The 14157-nt window shown below is 45.5% G+C and overlaps 1 protein-coding gene across 1 annotated transcript in view; it reads left to right on the top strand.

The window, feature by feature from the left end:
• BNIP3 (BCL2 interacting protein 3) overlaps positions 1-14157 on the top strand; it is a 22627-nt gene that overhangs the window by 1868 nt on the left and 6602 nt on the right. Inside the window, exons 2-3 of the mRNA XM_042780402.1 lie at positions 9774-9924; positions 10584-10665. Of these exons, the coding sequence (XP_042636336.1) occupies positions 9774-9924; positions 10584-10665 (233 nt within the window). The remainder of the gene's footprint in view (positions 1-9773; positions 9925-10583; positions 10666-14157) is intronic.

Raw genomic sequence — 14157 nt, forward strand, 5'->3', positions numbered from 1 at the left:
CTAAGGCACTTGACTGCTAACCAGAAGGCTGGCGGTTCAAACCCACCAGCCACTCCTCGGAAGGAAGGTTGGGCAATCCTACTTCCGTAGTGATACTGATGCTGCCTCAGAAACCCAAGGAGGGGTTGCTATGAGTCTGGCTGACTGGATGGCAAATAACAACAACAATTCACACAGCTAAGGAGATAGTAAAATTGAGACCACAGCAGGTGGGTCTGCTTGCAAAACCTACACTCTTAACCCAACAACCAAAAAACCCACACCAAACCCATTGCCATCATTCACTTCCAACTCATGGAACAGAGTAGCATGGTCCCATAAGGTTTCTAAGATTGCAGATCTTTCTGGAAGCAGACTACCTAATCCTTTTCTCTGGGAGCAGCTGGTGGGTTTCAAACAGCTGACCTTTCCATTAACCACTGCACCCTCAGGGCAAAGCTGTGCACAGTTGGCTTTTTTCCTTCCCACCCTGTTGACTATAGGTAAACCAATGAGCATGTAAATAAACTTTGGAGAGGACTAATTACACCTTTGATAAAGACCTTGAGTTATTTGCATAAATTACTGAGCTGCTAATTAAATTTTCTTTATTACTGAGAACAAAGTTTTACTAGGCAAAACTTAGCCTTACACATTGTATAGTATGTATTTAAAAATGACAACTGCATTTTCAAAGATCTTGCAATTCAGATTATTCTTTTTAAATTTAAATGTTGATTAATTCCTTCTTTGAAAAAGATTAAGGGAATTTATTTCCCCTGTATTTTCTCATCATGTAAGATCCCGGAGATGTTTTGCAAATATTTCGCCTTCATTGTTTACCCTAAAAACACCCTTTTTGTAACAAATTACTTCCTTTCTAACATTGAATATTTCACTTATTGATTCAGACATTAGACCTCAAATTTAGAGTCTCTGGAACAATCCCACTGACTCCAGGGGAGGAGGGCAATGAGATAGCCTTTAGCTGACTTACAAAGCAGACTGCTGAGTCATTGGGGGCACTAGATGGCCAGTTCAGGAGTTAAAAGGTTTTTGTTTGTTTTTCTGTTTTGCTTTGTCTATAAAAAGATGGTTACACACAGTGGAAACTCAGGCAAGGATTCTGTGGGCCATTTTCTGAGTGTACGTGCAGCAGGACACTGGCTCGCCATCCAGCCCAGTGAGTCACATGGGACCATACAACTGCCCTAAGAAATGGGAATCAGGGCTTGAATCCACAGCTGAGCAGCATTTGTCCTGCTCTGTTCTGATTTTATTCCCCCTTCTTTACCTTTGAAGGGAGAACTGAGGACCCCCGGTAGCAGACCCACAGTCAGAAGAGCCAACAGTTCTTAGCTTGGATCCTTTGTGACAAACTGTTTCCCCAGAGGAGTTACTAGACTGCAAACTTGATTGCTTTCCTTTTTAGCCTCTTGCTCCATTCATTGAAGCTACTGACCCCTTTTTTCTTTCTCCTTAGGTAGCATTTGGGGTGGGGTGGGGGCTAGTAGAGGTGGACTTAACTTCCAGAAGAACCCACACATTTCAGAACAGAATCTTGAGACTTGCCCATTTCCTCTGAGAAAGTAGAATGTCATGTCACAAGAGCCCAGCTCTTTACTTACTGCTGAACTGCAGAGAGTCAGATGGTTTTGTTGTCTTAGGTAGTCTACTGGGGGAAACTGTTAGGATGAGAAATTTTATGTGCAAAAAGGACATGAGGACATGGAGGCGGCATTTTCTAATCTCTCCTCTAACTTGACAAAAGGAAGACAGACTCACCATCAGCAGCCCAAGGCTTATTCCTGTGAGGCCAGACATGCCATCATCCTCCAGCCTTTTTTCCAGTTTTGACACCAACCATCCCTTCCATGGCACACTACTTCTCTGCTGGGTTTGAGAATTCGTTGCAGTGGCCACACAGAACGTAGATAGTACTCAAGATTATGGACTTTATTAGGGAAGTAACAGGCTTCAGGTTCAGGAATGCACTTAGGATACAATTCTTCAGTCAGGACAGTCTCCCTGCTGCTGTGTCCTCAGACATGCCTCGCTGGCCCTTGGCCTTCATCCTGGCCTCTGCCTCTGTGAGCTAGATAAGCCTGCTGCTCTGTCTCATGCCTCTTGATTCCACTGCCACCATCTCTCCGCTGGGATGTCTCTCAGGCAAGGAGGTCCAGTGGATCTCGAGTCCAAGGACATGTTCCACTTCACCTCCAGCTGTTCTCTCTTGATGGCAGTGAGATCCTCTCTCTGCCTATAGGACGGCTCATTTTAAGCCTTGCAGAGTGATAAAACTAACCAATCCCAACATCAGAGTTCTACACCCTTATTTGCATGGTCCCACCCAGTAATACAATCGGAGTCACAAAGACTGTGGCTAGAAAAGCCATACCAAGTAATTCACTGCACCTCAGTATGTCTCTTGGAAGGAAGGTACAGCATCTTGCAGTTTGAGAACTGGAAGGGAGGGGGTCTAGACTCTAACCCCACGCTACATTTTACAGATGGTCAAAATGAGTCCTAGGGATTAAGTGAAAAATAAATTTGGGAGGAAATTTACCCTAAAGATGGCAGGCAGCAACAAGAAAACTTCAGGGGCTCCTCAAAATGCCAGTGGGCTATGTGGAGCCTTCCACAGCCCAGCCCAGCAGAACAGTTGAGGTGAATCAATTCCTCTTGGTAGAGATGACACCAGTCACCAAAATCTTGTACACAGTTGATTTTATATTATTAATCCATTTGCCAGTTGAGTCTCTTTTATACCTCCTAGGTAACCTCAGAGATGTAAGAACAGCAGTTTCTCTGAGTGAAGAAGCCCTCTGGGTGATTATGGTGGCCTTGGAGCCCTCCAGGATTAATTAGTTGCCCCTCTGCCTCTAAACTTGTCCTTTGTGATGCCACACACAACATCACGGGCATCCCTCTGTTCTGATGTTTGTCCTGCTCTCTCGTAAGTTGTCTGCGTGCCCATCACTTCCCTAGCCAGTTGTTTCCAGCCTTGGTGCACAACATCACCACTACCTGTATGGTTCTACCCTAGTACCCCAGCATTCTGAATGAGAATTTTCAGAGGGGGTGGGGGCAGCCTTGTGAGGAATTCTGAAAAGGCACCACAGGCATTTATGCCTTCACAGCCAGGGTTGAGAAGGGCTGCCCCAGATTTCGGTAGAGCGGGGGCCCTGGGTTTACACTCAACCTAATTCTGCAAGCTCTAGGTTAACCAGTGTGTGCTGAGGAGTGGAAGTGGGAGAAAGGACAGTGATGCTAAGGGATTCCTGGAGTTGGGCACAACTGAGGTAGGAACTGATTTTTGGGCACTCAGAAGCTAGAGGTCAGGATACACACACACACACAAAAACACGAGTCCCTGTGTGGTGCAAATGGTTAAGTGATCGGCTACAACCAAAAGGCTGGTGGTTTGACCCTATCCAGAGGCATCTCTGAGAAGCCTGGTAATGTAAAGATGTCCCTTGGAAAACTAGGGTGCACCTGACCCAAACCATGGTGTTTCAGTTGCCTCATATACACATGAAAGTTGGACAATGAATAAAGGAACACTGATGAAGAATTGATGCATTTGAAGAATTTTGAATGTACCATGGACTGCCAGAAGAACAAACAAAATCTGTCTTGGAAGAAGCACAGCCAGAATGCTCCTTGGAAGTGAGGATGGGTGTGTTATTAGGAGGGATGGACAGCATGCTTGGTAAAGTAGTGAGTGGGCAAAGATTGACAGAGTGGCTGCGACAATATACCCAAGTTTAGCAGCGACTGAGGATGGCACAGGACTAGGCCAATGTTTTGTTCTGTTGTATGTTGGTTACTATGAGTCAGAACTGTTCAACACGTGAGAACAACATGTATATATGTAGGTATGTATATGTGTGTAAGTATGTATGATATATATTTATACAAAATATACTTATTTAACAAAGTGACACAATAAATGAAACTAAGAATGGGTTGTGAATCCAAAAATTTTAGATTATATTTGATCTCCAAGATCGATTTGTCACTTTTCTTTTTTCTTTTTTTGATGTAAAAATACTTTATTGAATGAATTTTTTATTATAGTAGATGTCCCCAGGTTATTTTTCCAAAAGGTCTTAGCACTTCACATTTCCGTCAGTAGTGGTTGACAGTGCTTTTCCCCATATTGCTACTACCAGTTGTGGTTATAGTTCTTTCTAATTTTTGTCAGGGTGGTGGGTATAAAATGTTACTTCCTTTATATGTTTATTTGCATTTTTCCCATAGTGAATATGAGCATCTTTTCACGTCTTTATTGACAGTTTATTCTGTGCCTGGGTAGATTGACTGTTTAGAACCTTTGGTGATTTTAAAAAAAAAGAAATTGGTCATATGTGTTTTCCCCCGGGATTTTTTTTTTCCCCAAATAGAGGCAGGAAGGAATCTAAATTATTTTCCATATGACTGATCAGTTGACTTAGTACCATTTTTGAATAACACTTTTATTTCTAGTGTTCCTAGATATCTGTGTGGTTTTTATACATAGATCCCCCTCCAAGTGGTTGACAGTGGTAGCAGGGCACCATCTAGTTCTTCTGGTCTCAGTCGTATAGGCTGCGGATCACATGTTGTATCAGTCACTTGGACTAATTGTTTCCATGAATTTTTGGTTTTCTTCATTCTTCTTTGCTCTGGATGAGGAGAGACGCATCGCTGCATCTAGATGGCTGCTTGCAAGCTGAGATCCTAGTCATTACTTGCCAAAGTAGGAGGTGGAACAGTGTTTTGTGTAGTATGTTATACCAATTGAGCTTGATGTCCCCTGCGGATTTGTCATTTTTCTTATAATACGATTTAAATAATATTCATAGTCTAGGCTTTCTGTGACTCTCATCTCCCTTGGTCAGGGAAGAGTTAAGATTGACTTTTATGTGTGTGTCGTTGTTGTTGTTGTTATGTACTGTCAAGTCAGACCCGATCATAGTGACCCCTCCTTGGGTTTCCAAGGCAGTATCACTAAGGAAGTAGATTGCCCCATCTTCCTTCTGAGGAGTGGCTGGTGGGTTTGAACCGCCAGCCTTCTGGTTAGCAGTCAAGTGCCTTAGGCACTACGCTACCAGAGCTCCTGTGTCATTGTTAGCAAGGTAAAATTGAAGCAAGTGAGGGAGACAGAGGAAAAGCAGAACATAAAATGATGCTAGGAATGAGGGTTTGCCTTAGAAAACAGCATCATTCCTTTCAGATAACCAAAGTTATTTGAAATAATTGTGATCATGAGGCAGTTTTCTAGCATTGGTAAGCAACCTTGGGACCCATTTTTCTTGCTTGAAAGTTAATGTTATTATTTATAAGATAAAAGCAGGTTGACAGCATAAATTTTCTTCATTTTCCAGAAAGTGTACTTTCTGTGCATAGTAGTGGCAAGTTAATAATAATACTCTTGTTCTTTGTTAAGTCATTCCTTGGAATAAAGCTTTTGAATCCACAGCCTTTTGCCATACATACTTCTGAATGATATTTTTCTTCTTTGAAGGCTGTTTGCTGCTGCTGTCATTCGGTGCTGTTGGGTCAGTTTTTTACTCTGATGCATTTTGAGGAGGCTACTCCTTCTCTGTGTGATGCACTTGTGCCATGCACCGTACAAGATCTGGGGAACGCTCTAGCTTTGTCAACTAAGTGAAGCCAGGCCCAGAGTCTGAGAAACATAGATTGAGTTAGAAACATGGAACAGTGCCCAAAGCAGGGGCTGTGTCATTGGTTTGGGCCACTAGGCCAAAGCTTATTTGTTGGAATGTCATCTTGAACTCCAGGAAAGGAGGGAAATGAAGGATCCTCATGTTCCAGCCTTGTGATGGGGGCATCAATGTCAGGGTACTTGAAAGCATAGTTAGCACTGTGGGACTCATCTCAGCCTCTGGGGGCATGGTGTCTAGGCTTCCTCACTTAGGGAGCTGCAGGCTCCAAAATCAACACCTGGCTTTGACTGTGTAGGTCCAGGCCAGCGTGGAGTAAACTGGGAGGTTAATAGGAAAGTCATGCATCATTTGAGAGCTTGTGTGATCATTCTGTAAGCAGTTAACTAGGAGCCCGTTGATGCAGCTGCAGATCCATATCTCATTGCAGGGCCTTCAGTTTGCTTTTTTCAGATTCATAGGATGTATTCTGCATGTGGCTTAGGCTGGGCTAAGAGTTTCAAAAGAGATGTATAGTGTGTTAGAAAATTGTGAGGGCTGCCTTGACTTTCCAGTGAACATAATGGAGTGATTAACAGTCTGCTCCTTCCCCCTAATTGCATGGTGGTGTATTGTGGTGTGTTGGTGTAGGGACAGAGTAGCAGCTCAGGGTGATCATTATTGTACTTAATAAAATTACAGTGACTACAAAATTAGTTGATTGAGTTTTTTAGTACGTAAATATTCTTTTGTCGTCTGCCTGCTCCTCTTCCTACTGCAGTCTCATCCATGTGCTGCCAGTGTCTGTTACAGACAGATTTGCTATAGACAATGGAGTTGCCACACAAAAGAGAGAAACCATGCTGGACCCAGAAATGAACCTGTGATACATGCACACTTGATTGATGACAAGGCAGGCACCACAGAGCAGATGGGGAAAGATAACCTTTTCAGTAAAGGGTGCTAGACAGTTGGGTATCTGTACGAACAACTTAACCTCTGTTTCAGATCATACACAAAAATTAATTCGGGTGGGTTGTAGATCTCAGTGTGGAAAGCAAAACATAAAGCTTTCTGAAGATAATACAGTATCTCTTCCTGACCTTAGCATAGTATATCTTCCTGACCTTAGCTTAGCAGATTTTTTTTAGAGAGGATACAAGAGCACTGGTTGAGAAAGGAAGACATGACAGACTTGGACTGAATTAAAATCAAGGACTGCTCATCAGAAGACATCATCAGGAGAGGGAAGAGTTATGCCAGTGTGCGTGTTTTCACTGCAACACGTTAAATTGAATTGTATGGCTTGGATCTGGAATATAGAACTCTTACGAAGAGAAAGATTGATAAACCAGTAAGAAAGAGAGTTAAGATTTTAATAGGAATTCCCAACAGGTGATATCCAAATAGGCAGCAAACTTTGGAGAAAGTGTTCAACCTCATCAGAAATCCAAGAAATGCAAACTAAGCCACCACAAGTTGTCACTACACACCCATTAGGATGGCTAAGATTAAAGAGTGATTAAATCAACCAAGTTGGCAAGGGTGTGAAGCAACAGGAACTGGCACTGGTTTGTAATTGGAAGTATTGTCAGTTGACCTGGCTGCATTGGTAAACCACACTCCAGTGGCATTGTCTAATGGCATTGACCGTAGATGTATTTATTCCCTTTTAATCCAGCAGTCCCACTTCTAGCAACAATTCCAGCAGAAGTATGTGCACATTGTGGGAGGCTGAAAATGTCCCCCAGAATATGTCAGACTCCTGGCACCTGTGAGTGTTAACCTCATTTGAAAAAAAGGCTCCTTGCAGAAGTGATTAGGCTAAGGATTCTGATATCCATAATCCTGGATTACCTGGTGGACCCCAGCTGCCCTCACAAGTGTCCTGTAAGAGAGGCAGTGGGAGATACAGAGACGGGGGAGAGACGAGTGACTTCCTGAAGCTATTAGAGGTTGAAAGAGACAAGAGCAGATTCTTCCTTTGGGGGGACTGTGGCTCTGCTGACACTTCAGTTTCAGACCCTGAGCCTGCAGTACTGTCAGAGAATAAATTTCACTTGTTTGAAGCCACTAGGTTTGTGGTAATATGTCATAGCAGCCACCAGGAACTAATATTCTCATGGGCCCTGGGAAACAAGAATGGTTACAGAGGCATTATTGGCAGTGGTCACAGACTGGAAGTGACTCGGAAGCTCACAGAGTGGCACAGTGAAATTTTACACAGCCCCAAAAAAAGAAAAAACAAAACAGTACAACAACATGGACAAAGCCCCCTGTGGTCTGTGGGATTGGGTGAACCTTTGGGCTTTGCCTTTGGGCCCCGCCTCAGCCCCTGGAACCCTACCCTTGTAGCACCTTCAGGAGTCTGGTTAGGGTTAGTGTTTGTACCCCTCTGCGTAAATTGTCCTTTCTCTTCATCTTTTGCCCCTACCCCCACACAGGCACGGCTTCTTAGCCCCTTCTTCATTGTAGCATTGTGGGTCCTTGTTTTGGTTTTCTAGTGCTGCTATGACAGAAGTACCACAAATGGATGGCTTTAACAAACAGGGGTTTATTCTCTTACCGTTTAGGAGACTAGAAGTCCGAGTTCAGAGTGCCAACTCTAGGGGTTGGGTGAAAGCCCCTCGACCTTGGGCTTCAGCTCTGTCTCTTGCCCCTGGCCCACTGAAGCTGGAGGCTTGTCTTAGACAGCTGTTGACTGCGGAGGCTGACAAACTCAAGGGCAACAAATAAAACAGCACAGTCCCAAGATTATCACACAATACGGCAAGCCACTAGTTCAAGTCCAGAGACAGTCCCAAGGTTGGCAGATAACATGGCAGGCTGCCGAATGAAGACTTGGCTACATACAGGGTCTAAGTGTGCCAAAAAACTGTGGAGACCTTTCTCAAAGCGTCTTATGTACTGGAAGCAGATCACATCCTTGAGGCAGCTGCTTGACTGCTCACAGTAGATTCCGCCATGGAGTTGATTACTGGTCTCATCATGGGGAATAACTACATCCAGCTGCCCAGCCAAATTAACACACAACTACCACTCTCCCCTTTAGAATGTCTCCCCTAAGCAGGCAAGCCCCTCAGGTCACTGCCTTCAGTGTAGCACAGTCTGTGAGACACAGTGAACACACTTGGGTAAAATGAACTCCACTTAGTGGGGCTCAGAGACCCAGACTGGCTTTCACTGTAGGACATGGCTTTTTCTTGTGTGTTAATTTAATAAGTAGGTTGCGTGATGCGAAGACATTCTCTGAATCTGTAAGTCTATCTGAATAGGAGCAGTATGTTAGGGGTACCTAAGAACAAGTATCAGTTTTTAATACAATCTTTATGGAGGGAGCGCTCCATACAGAAGGGCTCTGGTGGCCCTCTATAGCTCCCTCCATAAAGATTACAGCCTTGGAAACCCTATGGGGCCCTACTCTGTCCTCTAGGGGCACTGTGAGTCGGAATCGACTTGACAGCAATGTGTCTGGTTTTTTTATTCTGTTTCTATTTAGACAAGACATCAGATCCTATGTTTTGACTAGAAGAAGAGTAAAAGCTGACTAAGCTGAAATCAGAGACTGATTAAGCAGACCACCTCATCTTTCTCCTGTGGAGCAGCTGGTGGGTTCAAACTGCTGACCTTTTGGTTAGCAGCCAAATGCCTTTACCATTGTGCCACCAGAGCTCCTTGGAAACAGAATAGCTATCATGAATGGGAATTTTGTAGGGCCTCAGGGTCAGTGTGTGATCTTATATTTTGAAGTATAGGATATGTTTAAACTTTTTTTTTCGTTTTCTTTTTGACCTTTTTGTTTTGTTTTGAACTCTTAAGCTTTTGTTGATGATAACTTCTTCTAAAAGTTTAGTGCAGGAAAACATCCTGGGCAGTCGAATTCTGGTCAGTCTAGTATGTTTATTGCACATCTGCTTGATACTAAGTATCAAGAAATGGGAAGGGGTAAACTGATGAACTATCTGAACTGTACCAAGTGGGCTTGCTGCATACACTCTGTAGGAAGGGATGACATGTGTGCCATTTACTGTGGTGCCGGCTGCCAGGAATGGGCCTAGTGGTTAAAACAGGGCTTGAGGTGTGTTCTGCTGTTGACCTCTTGGGAATGGGCGGGTCCAACCAAGCCATTTGTTTTGTCTCCAACAGGCTCGTGGGTGGAGCTGCACTTCAGCAATAGCGGGAATGGAAGTGGTATCCCAGCCTCGGTTTCCATTTATAATGGTGATCTGGAGAAAATACTGCTGGATGCCCAGCATGAGTCTGGACGGAGTAGCTCCAAGAGCTCCCACTGTGACAGGTGAGGGGCTAGCCTCTGGTGACAGTGCACATGCTGGCTTCCTGAGGAGACAGGCCCACGTTCAGTGCCTGTGGGATCTGTACTGATGGTGGGTTTCTTCTCTGTAGGTCATGTTAGAGTTGTCCTTGCACTGTGGTGGGAGGATGTGACCTGCAGCCGGGCTGAGGCCTAGCAGCAGGCAACACGGCCCACCGGTCGTGTCCCGTCACGTCAGCAAGCTTTAAGAGGTTGGGTGTCCCGAACCCCAAGTCTGAGACACTCCCTCACGTACCTCAGCAGTGCGGGTTGCCATCGGGGTGGGTGCGTCCGGTTGGTAGCACTTCCAAGTGATCAGAACCCAAGCAGCATGGTTGAGAGGGCCAAGGGTCAGGCTTCTATTAAATGGTGGTGATGCCGTGGGCTGGGTAAACCGGCCCCTTATGGGTAGTTGTGTCTTTTCCCTGGTAGATGGGCTGGTTGACTCCTGTCAGGCTTGGCTGCAAACAGTAGAACCGTCAGAACGTGAGGAATGCACTGGTCCTTGCCAGGTGCTGGGTGGGAGTGGAGTTGCCACAGGACCAGAGCCTCCCTGTTCCCTGAGGGGACATCTCCCTGCCTTTGGGGTTGTGGCGTCTAACAAGGTCTTCTGCTCTTCCCCACTTGTCCATGCGGCTCTAAAGTCCGCCTCGCTCACAGACACCACAGGATACGAATAGAGCTGAGACAGATGCCCACAGCATTGGAGAAAAGAACAGCTCGCAGGTGAGGCGGGGCCGGGGGGGGGTGGGGAGCACTCGCAGGTGAGCCCACGTGGGCACTTATTGTCCATTTCTTCAGTGGTGCTTCGAATGGAATGGAGTCAAGTTTGGGTTTGAGGGGCTCTTGTCTTTCTGTTTTATAACTGTGTAGAATGGAGACATCCCCCAAACATGGGCTTCATGTTGCGCTCAGGGCAGGACACGGAGTGGGTCCCTCCTGGCTCCCAGTGTCCCCACAGCTACCTGGGGTTATAATTGGGTGGTGGTGGTGGGGGTCCTCTTGTATGGTGTGGAAGAGTGGGAAGCTGCTGCAGGAAGGTAAGTGAACAGGTGACTGTGTGCTTCTCTTGGCTGTCGATTGGCTGGGTTTTGGTATCTGAAAGCTCTTGGGTGAGCCCTGCATTAGCCAACCTACATGGCCTCTTGGGGCCACTCTACCATGGTGCCTGGGATTTGATTCTTGGGGTCCCTTCTTACTAGGCCTTGCAGTTACTTGCCAGAAACTACAGCTAGGCCTTTCTTAACATCCAGTGGCTATCTGGTGCTTAGGTGGTTATGGGCTAGTGGCTAATGGCTTGGTTACTTCCACATTTGAAACTGTTTTTCTAACGTTCACTCAGAAAGCATTGTCTGAGTGTTTTCTTCCTGTCAAGCTTGTAGCTAGTGGTGGGGCCCCCAGCCTCTGAGGGTGGTGTTGCGGCAGGCCTGCTGCTGTGCCTTCAGTATTCTGTTTCCCTCCCGACAGGAGGCGGAGGAGCTGTGCTGCGTCCACTCACCTCTCCCCAGTGGTGCTTCACACAGCACTGTAAACACATAGTCAGGGTCCCTCCATGTTCATTCAGCGGCAGCCCTAGGGAAGCACAGGTTCATGGTCAGTGCTTCACAGCCCCTCCTGTGCTGTGTTCCTCGAGGCCTGAGAGCAAGGATTATCAGGCATAGGGATCGGGACCAGCAGCCCTGTCCTGGGAGGCAGATGTCAGGTGGATCACTGGCTTCCCGTGTCCCCACAGCTCTGCTTCTCTGCAGGGTTTGAGAATTCGTTGCAGCAGCCACACAGAACTCACAGGCCTCTCTCAGAGTTGCGTGGTGTATTAGGAAGGTATAGGTCACCTGGAAGCACTCAGGTGGCTCCAGAGGGTCCCTGAGGTGGAGGCCACACATGCCTCCCTTTTTCAGTGCAGGTCAGGTCAGGACAGAGGGTTCCTGGAGCAGACGAGTCATCCATTGGGACATCTCCAAGGCAGCTCTCTCAGCTAGTGCTCTGTCTTCCTCCGGTGGCCAGTGGGTGACTGGCCTGGCTCACAGCCACTGTGACAGCTTTGGGACCACACGGCTCCCACGGGGCTCTGCTTCTGTGCCTTCCCAGCTCCTAGGCAGCAGCTTTCTCTCTAGACCAAGAAGTCTCTCAAGCCCATTTCAGCCACTTTATGTCCTCATCTGCAGGTCTAGGTGGGGCTGCTTCACCAGACCAGAGTTCAGCCAGTCTTCAGTTGCCCAGGACACCAGTGGTCACTCAGGTCTTCTCATGACCAAAAGTACCAAGCCATCCAGTCATTTACAGCTTACTCAGGAAACTCAACCAACCCTCCTGGGCAAAAGTCACAAATGCTGTGGGGTAGAAAAGAACTGGGGAGCCCTCCTCACCTCTGGTTGCTGATGCAGAGAACTTAGGGCATTGGTAACAACTCCTCAGGGCTAAGGGGAGAACCTCCCAAGCTGTTTTTCCAAAGAACCAAGGCAAGTGGCCACTTAAATAAATTTGATGGGTATGCCACAGCCTGTGATGCAAGGGAAGCGGGGAGTCCTTGCTCTCACCGGTCTCCTGGAGCATGCTGCCCTGCCTGAGCAGCCAGGCTCCGGAAGCATGCAGAGCTCACTGGGTGGCTGTTGGCCTGGGGGCTGGAGCCCTGCCATGATGTCCAGGCAGGGGCCAGCTGCTTTTGGCTGTTGGGCTTTAAGACTGGCCTGGTGCACATATTTGATTGGTTTTGGTACTGTATTCTAGAAATTTTTTAAAGGTTTTCCCCTGACTTAATTATATGGTTAGGTGCAGAATTTTGAAAATGAAAAAGGTGAAGAACACCCATAATCCCACTTCTAAAGACAGTCCTTTTCACAAGTGTATTACATTGTCTGTTAGATAACTTTTAACATGCATCTGACACCAGATGTATATGTAAATTTTTTGCTTTTTCTTCCCACTTTGACATGAACGTAATTATCCTCTTGAACTTGCCTGTGTTCCATTTACTTAGTAGGTGCCATTGAGTTGCCGAGTTGGCTCTGACTCATCGACCATAGATAAAACAGAACAAAACACTGTCTGGTCCCACATAACCTCACAGTCAGTGCTGTGCTTGAGCCCATTGTTGCAGCTGCGGGTCAGTCCATCTCATGACGGTCTTCCTCTTTTTCACTGACTTTGCCAAGTATGATATCCTTCTCCAGGGACTGTTTCCTCATGGTAACATGTCCAAAATAGGAGAGATGAAGTCTCACCATCCTCACTTGCAAGGACCATTTGGGCTATTCTTCTTCCAAGATAGATTTGTGTGTTCGTCTGTGGTATATTCAGTATTCTTTGCCAGCACCATACTTCAAAGGCACCAATTCTTCTTCAGTCTTCCTTATTCATTGTCCATCTTTTGCATGCATATGAGGCAATTGAAAACACCATGGTTTGGATCAGGCACACCTTAGTCTTCAAAGTGACATCTTTGCTTTTTTACACTCTAAAGAGGTCTTTTGCAGCATATTGGTCCGATGCAATATATTTCATTTTGTTTTGTTTTATTCTTCGTCATTGGATTTCTTGACTGTTGCTTCCATGGGCATTGATTATGGATCCAAGTAAAATGACATCCTTGACAACTTCAGTCTTTATTTATAATGATGTTGCTTATTGGCCCACTAGTGAGGATTTCTGTTTTCTTTATGTTGAGGTGTAATCCATACTATAGACTAGTGTTTGATCTTCATCAGTAAGTGCTTCAGGTCTTCATTTTCAGCAAGCAAGGTTGTGTCATCTGCACATCGAAAGCAGATTTGTTAATGAGTCTTCTTCTAATTCTGATGCCTTGTTCTTCATATAGTCCAGCTTCTCCAATTACTTGATCAGATTGGATAAGTTTGATGAAAGGATATAGCCTTGATGCACACCTTTCCTGATTTTTAACCACACAGTATCCCCTTGTTCTGTCTGAACAACAACCTCTCTGTCTCTGAACAGATTCTGCATGAGCACGATCGAGTGTTGCAGAGTTCCATCCTGTGCGGTGTTACCCATAATTTATCATGATCCACATAGTTGAGTTCTTTTTTTTTTTTTTTTTTTTTAACTTTAAAGTGGACATTTTCACGTCTCCTCCCCTAAATTTTAGAAATGTGAAACCAGGCAGGGATGTCAGATGTCTCCAGGATATTGTGATATCATTGTATTCATTTTAAATTGATAACTGTATGATTCACCAAAGTTGGGTTTTTTTTTTTTTTTTTT

This window comes from Orycteropus afer, unplaced genomic scaffold (genome assembly GCF_000298275.1).
Source record: "Orycteropus afer afer isolate SDZICR_OR568_19922 unplaced genomic scaffold, OryAfe1.0 scaffold00038, whole genome shotgun sequence".
NCBI classification, from domain to species: Eukaryota; Metazoa; Chordata; class Mammalia; order Tubulidentata; family Orycteropodidae; genus Orycteropus; species Orycteropus afer.